This window comes from Oratosquilla oratoria, chromosome 44, assembly GCF_046742065.1.
Source record: "Oratosquilla oratoria isolate Oo_2021 chromosome 44, ASM4674206v1, whole genome shotgun sequence".
Taxonomy (NCBI): domain Eukaryota; kingdom Metazoa; phylum Arthropoda; class Malacostraca; order Stomatopoda; family Squillidae; genus Oratosquilla; species Oratosquilla oratoria.
This window is the reverse complement of record NC_134820.1, coordinates 13,790,842-13,798,341: the sequence shown is the minus strand read 5'-3', so window position 1 is coordinate 13,798,341 and position 7,500 is coordinate 13,790,842. Positions and strand designations below refer to the sequence as shown.

The 7,500-nt window shown below is 40.2% G+C and overlaps 1 protein-coding gene across 1 annotated transcript in view; it reads left to right on the top strand.

Annotated features, from left to right (window-relative positions):
* Positions 1–7,500, top strand: part of LOC143022281 (CUB and sushi domain-containing protein 3-like) — a 40,166-nt gene that overhangs the window by 437 nt on the left and 32,229 nt on the right. The window contains exons 2-4 of the mRNA XM_076180424.1: positions 1,032–1,157; positions 1,640–1,719; positions 5,892–6,096. Coding sequence (XP_076036539.1) covers positions 1,070–1,157; positions 1,640–1,719; positions 5,892–6,096 — 373 coding nt within the window. The 5' untranslated portion in view covers positions 1,032–1,069. The remainder of the gene's footprint in view (positions 1–1,031; positions 1,158–1,639; positions 1,720–5,891; positions 6,097–7,500) is intronic.

The window sequence follows — 7,500 nt, the reverse complement described above, 5'->3', positions numbered from 1 at the left end:
TGATTCTTAAAGCTTCGAACTGAACTACATTGCACTACCTGTGCAGGAAGTTTATTCCATTCATTCACTACACGGTTGGCAAAGTTGTTTCTACCTACTTCCAAGACTATAGTGGTTATCATACTGGGCTATTTTTCCTCCCACATTCTACCTCCACCATCAGTTTGAATAACTAGATTTTGAACTTCGCTCACGGAAATCTAGATTTCTCTAAGAACATTTCAACATTATGCCTAATGTTCGTATATGTATCATTTAGCTTCGCTATACATGACGGAAAGATAAGTTGATATTTGGAGATTTGAGAATTAAGATATTGTAACCGAAGTCGATTTTACTTAAACGAACGCTCAGCTGTCAGTGCTGGTGATGCCTGTGGAAGCCCAGTGTGATAGCCCCTTTCGAGGTAGGGACAGGGCCCGGCTGAGACAGTCAAGTCGCTTTCTACACTCATCGTGTCGATCTTGTGCCACGTCCAGAAATATACATTTACACACACACACACACACACACACACACACACACACACACACACACACACACACACACACACACACACACACACACACACACACACACACACACACACACACACACACACACACACACACACACACACACACACACACACACACACACACACACATAGCGATGCTGATATCTTTTCAGCCCTGTACAAGAATCGAACATAAATCGCTGAATCAGCGGTCGAAAGCAGTACACTGTCAAGCCATGTGTGTGTGTGTGTGTGTGTGTGTGTGTGTGTGTGTGTGTGTGTGTGTGTGTACTGTATATACAAATTCATACATTTCGATCCCAGTACGAGAGACTGGGCTGTCTACAATCGTAAACAATATCATACATCTGTTATATATATATATACATATATATATATATATATATATATATATATGTATATATATATATATATATGTATATATATATATATATATATATATATATATATATATATATATACATATATACATTCTTCTTTTCCAATGAATTACAATGACAGTCCCACTCCACAGACGAAGGCACGACGAAGGAGCTGCGGTGCGCAAGGCCCATGCGCGGACGGTACGTGTACGTGCAGATGGCGAGCATCGAGCCTGCGTCGCTCTCCCTGTGCGAGGTGCAGGTCTACTCGACGGAAGGTAAGGCGGGCGCCGCCCCCAAAAAAACTCTCTCAAATAGTTTCCCTCATTACCGTGGAACACTGTATAACTAATGTTCTTCTGGCAACACCAATTTATCTTTATTCTGTTAAGGGAGTGGAATCCCGTCCAGAATGGTTCCAAATATATAACCGATTTTAACTTTTATGTGTTGCCAAGTCGTGCACTAAGAGATTTTTACCCAAGATACAGACACATTACTGTAGTGTTGATTTAACTTCCTTCAACAAGATGGCGTCCTATGTAGATTTTTTTCCGGCTGACGTCAGACGATTTTATTCAGGTAAAGAAAGTTGGGTGTTTCGATAAGCAAGGACCACTCCTAGTCCCCCTTTGCCAACTGAATAAAATCGTCACGAGACCAGAAAACGGAACTTTTATAAACAAGTGTTGCGTCACTATGTTGAAGAGGTTATTAATAGCCGATTCCGAAGTGTTTAAAGAATTTTTTCTGTCCACAGAATTCGCGAAAGACCGATGTGACACGACAACGCTCCTGGATGAGCTGAGCATCTTCAACAACACTTGTTACGAATTTCAGGTTAGCCACGGGGTCTCAAGTTGACATAGAACGTTACTATTAGATTAGACCAGTATTATTTTATGGTTGGAGAGTTCTCTCCATAAGAATATATCACTTTTAACTTGTACTAACCAAAGTAATGTTCAACACGAAAGTTCAAAGTAAAGAGATTATAATCGATGATGAGAGTTTTGAAGAAGTTGAAGAGTATAATTATTTAGGCCAGATGGTAAAAGTGACCAAAGATCATGATAATGAAATAAAAAGACGTATTGCAATTGGTTGGAAAGTGTTTGATAATTATAATAAAATCGTAGGAGGGTCTCTGCTTTTATGTTTGAAGCGTAAAGTTTACAATCAATGCATTCTACCAGCAATAATCTACGGGACTGAGGATTGGAAACTGACGAAGGCGATGGAAACAAAGCTAAGGACTATACAGAGGAGAATGGAGATATCAGTAGTGGGAATAATGCTGAGAGACTGAAAGAGAGCAAAAAGGGTGAGAGAACAGACTAGAGTTAAATACTCGTATTTTGCGGGGGCGATAAAAGAGAGGAAGTGGAGTTGGGCAGATAAGTTAGCGGGAACGCCTGATGAGCGATGGAGCAAGTGTGTTACTGAGTGGACACCGCGAAATGGGAAGCGTGGAAGAGGGAGACCAGATAGGTGGAGAGATGAGATAGAGAAGTTTGCAGGAGTGACTTGGCAGAGGTTGGCGCGGTCATGTGAACCATGGAATGCTATGAAAGAGGCCTTTGTTCAACAGTAGACTCAGGATGGCTGATTTGATTTTATTTGATTTTGTTTAATCCTTCCTTTCATTTGCCCTCTTTAAATCTTTCCTCGACCACCTCTATGACGCCACATTTTCGATGAGATTGTCCCCAACGGTAGAGGCACTGGTTAACACTGACGAAATACAAAATGTAAATTAAGGTCGTTTAAGAATGATGGATCGTTGATCCTTGTGTTATGATGCACCAGTACGACCTGCACCTCCAAGCCCAGCACCTGAAAATCGATATGAAGTGTCTTCAGCCATAATGAAAAGCTGAACTTGAAAATCGCAATGTTGTTTAGCAATGATACTCTTCTTGAAATACAGGAGAGTAGTTGATGTAAGTTGCCTACTTGAAAATGTTCTATTGAATTCAACAGTCATTTCACCACTCACTATCATTGTCACTGGACAACACAGCGATCTGATATTTTCGAAATGATGAAGACTGGAAATGGATGCGTCCACTGTAGTTATGATTGTTGTCCAAGAACATGATATTTCGTGTAAACTGTACCCAAATGAACCTATAGATCACATCAGAAGTTCTTGGCGAGCTGATATAACCATCGAAGACTACAGTGATCGTCTGAGAGCGACAGCCAAGACACCAAACGAAGCTCTGGTAACTGTGGGCAATTCCTTGCAGTGTCTGATCTTGCTCCCATTTCATCATGTAGTAAAGCCATCCACCATCAACCAACAGGGCTGGTCTCTGAAGTCCATGGGTTGGGCCAACTCCTTCAGGTTAATATTGAAAAGGATGGCTTTATTTGCCTTGTCCATTTCGTGCTCTATGTTTTGTGAAATCTACTGAGAAGAACGCAAACAATTACTTATCTCGACTGTGGTCAAAATAGTTGTTCTCCTCAAACCACCTGAGGGCAAGTCCAATTGCTTTAGCGTCTCGCTTCATCAGTGTCTTTGCAGAGTGGATAATTCTTTTAGACACTTCTCCTCATGCGTTCGATAACAGTAGAAAAGTGGATGAGGATATGCGCACAGCATTTATGGTCAGTCACTATTCCTCATTTTCCCTTTGCTCAGCCCACCTTCTGAGTTTGCCATTTTCGCCAGTTTATTTTCTATACACATAGTATTTCACTAGATACCATATCAAGCGTGGCAAGAGTAACGGACAACGTATTTCCCGTAGGTATTGAACTTTTCTAAGGTCTTATGTCGAGACGAAGATGGTTATTAGTTACGTCATAGCTGACAACCCTTGACGTATTGATTACCTTGACAGGTAAATCGAATGACATCCCATTTTCCCGATATCTTACACCCCCTCCATAGACTCCAAAATTTCTATCAGAATCTGTTTGGAAGGGTCTCTGAGGTGGCATTTCCAAACCCTCACAGATGAATCCATTTTCAAGTAAAAAGGGGATCTGACATACAGAAAAACTGGGTGTAGTTCTTTTTCATCAAGGGGGTAGTTGTAGTGCAAAACGAATGTTTGCAATTGATCCAGAATCATAAACTAAACTAAGTTCATCTATCATAAGCTGGATAAAATAGATCAGTACACTTCAATTTTTGCCCCGAACAGAATTTCCAGTACCCCAAATTCCAGCAGCCGTCACGAGAGTAGGAATTAATTTTCTTGAAGTATGTTAGCAGATACCCTCATCAACATATCAGGGTAGCAACAAAATGTTACCATCTACATTAGCGGTGGACAAAAGCCACCAAGGTCCATGCAACGCCGGACACGTGACCTGAGCCCCCGTCCCTTCCTGCTTACCTCACTACTTCTGTATAAATACGCATTGTTCTCTACTCTGTAATTCACATCTGCTGAAGAGGATCACAGTTAGTGATCGAAATATACAGATCTTTATATTTTCGCTTATTCTTCTCCGAAAGTGGGTCATCAGTATTATATTAGGGTAGAAAATGTGTATGTGTGTGTTCACACACATTTGTATCAATATGAATCCACTGACGCACAAGTATATATATATTTATATACAGTAAACCCTCGTTATATACCGAACCCCGTTAAGGGGCATTTAGACGGCCAAACGGTTTGACAAACCCGGTTTGTCAAACAAGCGTTTGAAGTGATGTTTGACTATGTGAATAGGGTATTTGGTTGTCAAACACGTTCGACAAACGTATTTGACGACCAAATACCCCATTCACACGGTCAGACATCACTTCAAACACTTGTTTGACCGTGTAAATGGCCCTTTACACCGAATTTCGTCTATATCGACCCTAGTGAGACCCACTACCAACCATTCGTCTGATATAATGCTGCGTCCACACGGTCGAGCTGTGCCTGGCAGACTTTGCCCTTACCGGGCAAAGTCCGCAGACTCTGCCCGCAAAGTGTCCACACGGCTGACGATGGTGGTTGGAGGTTAGTTGGCCGCAAGCAGAGGTTGGGAGGGAGTGATTCAGTGCGGTACGATAACCATGGTTCCCGCCATACTTGGAAAGAAGGTAGCACTTTACAGCATTATAATTGCTGCCTGCATTAAAAAGAAAAACAAGAAATCACGGAGACATGCCTGATGCCGGGAATGGTTACAAAGACGTGATTTAATGGGAAGCTCAGTGACAATCCTACGTGAATTGCAGGATGAAAATGAACAATTGTTTTGCAGTTATATGAGAATGAACATAAGCAGCTTTTCTTTTCTCCTTTCGAAAGTGGAGCCATATATACAAAGGCAAGAGACAAATATGAGGAAAAGCATAGCACCAATAGCACGTCTTGTCGAGACCAGTACACACTAGTACTAGGTGCGGACATGGTAGTAACTTCGGTCTATACTGAGCGGGTTTGCTAACTTTGCTCGCACCTCACCTCATGCGTTTGGCAGCGATGTCAGCCCTCCATCCACTGCCCGCAAATGGCGCCGGGAACGGGCAGTTTGATGGTTTGCCCGATGAAATTGCCCGTTGTCGAGCAAAGCCCTCGTGCCCGGCGGACAGTGCTCGACCGTGTGGACGTGGCTTAACGAACAAGGTCGGTATATGCGGTGCAAGATTCGGTGTGGATGTCGTACGCATGGGAAATTTATATGTATGTACGTTCAGTAAGTAATTTCGGCTAAAAACGACCAAGCCTTCCCTCGATATATCAAGGGTTTCCTGTATATATGTTTATATATATCACTGGAACCATTTTGTGGGAATTTTACACAAAATTGTGAGAGAAATTTGAAGAATTATATGTAGAATTTGAAGAATTTTAAGTCGCAATGAACTTATTTGTGTATATAATAATTCATTCTCTTTGTGTAAAAAAAAAGTGAAAATCTAGATTTCCTTTTGGGAATTTTGCGGGGGAAAAACCCCACTCATTTGTGGAAACTGGCATAGATCACAGTGGCAACACTGATATATATACATATGTGTTCATCAGCCTTTCTTGTCCGTCCCATGAATTCAGGTGGAGGAGGGCGGATCCTTCGACACAGCGAGGACCGCCTGTAAGGCGAGCCGTGGCGACCTAGTCCACGGTATCCGAGCCAGCACCTACGACTTCCTCAAGTCAGAGCTCGACCGTCGGGTTGACAAGATGAAGACCAAACTGTTGTGGGTCGGGGCGCAGAAGGAACCGCAGTACATCTCCAGGACTTGGCGATGGGTCGATGGTACGTTGGAGCTCGTCTCTCTCTCTCTCTCTCTCTCTCTCTCTCTCTCTCTCTCTCTCTCTCTCTCTCTCTCTCTCTCTCTCTCTCTCTCTCTCTCTCTCTCTCTCTCTCTCTCTCTCTCTCTCTCTCTCTCTCTCTCTCTCTCTCTCTCTCTCTCTCTCTCTCTCTTTATCTATCTATCTATATATCTATCTCTCCTCCTTTTCCTTGTTCTTCGTTCTTTTCTGTTCATTTTATCTTTTACTTCTCCTATTTCCTTATACAGCATTTATACATATGTAATATACAATATATGATATAAAATAGATAATATATATCATATAATATAGAATATAGAATATGCAATATATAATATATAATGAAAAATATATGATATATAGTATATGATAGAGTATATGATATATATGTAATATATGATTTATAATACATAATACATGATACATGGTATGATATATGACATATGGTAAATGATATACAATATATAAAGATATATATATATGATATGTAATATGTGATATATATGCAATATATAATATACAATATACAATATATAATATACAATAAACAATATACAATATATGATACATATTATATAATATATAATATGTAATATATGATATATATGTAATATATAAATTTGTGATATATGATATACAATATATATTACATAATGATATATAATATATATCATATAATATGTAATATATGATATATATGATATATGATATATATATAATATATAAAACATATAATACATAATATATATCTACCTTTTCCTCCTTACCTGACTCAATCCTCTCATTCTCTTCACTTCCTTCCAAAACATTTCCATTTTTTCAAATTCTCTGTAAAACTAACAGGATGGAGGAGCTCAAACGTGACCTCCCCAAGAAACGTCATCCTTCAAATATGCACTCACACGGACACAAAAACATTCCAGTTGAAGATGCAAAGCACTTTGAAACGAGTGTCAATTTTATTTTCATTTTTTTTTTTTTTTTTTTTTACTTCTCATTACAAGTCCCTAATGAATCCTGGAAATATACCTTTTCCCCACTCTTTCCAGCAAGCAAAATTCCAGTTTTCGAAAGACTTCTCCATCTTTGCTTTCTTCCCCTTCCCCACCTTGTTCCTCTTCCTTCTCTTCTTCTCTCTCCTTCTCATATCCCTCTCTTTTTTTTCATTCTTTATCCTCCTCCTGCTCGTCTACCTTTTCCTCCATTTCTCCCTCTCTTTCCTCCACTTCCTTCTTCTCCTCCTCCTCCTTATTTTCCTACTCCTATTCCAGCTAGCTGGTCACATAGTATAAGAACACGCCAACATTCGCGCAATATATTTATACGTTTCTTCCCGGAGAGGTCAATGGAAAAGCCCTGGTGCCGCTGTTTACTGTTGTGAGGCCAT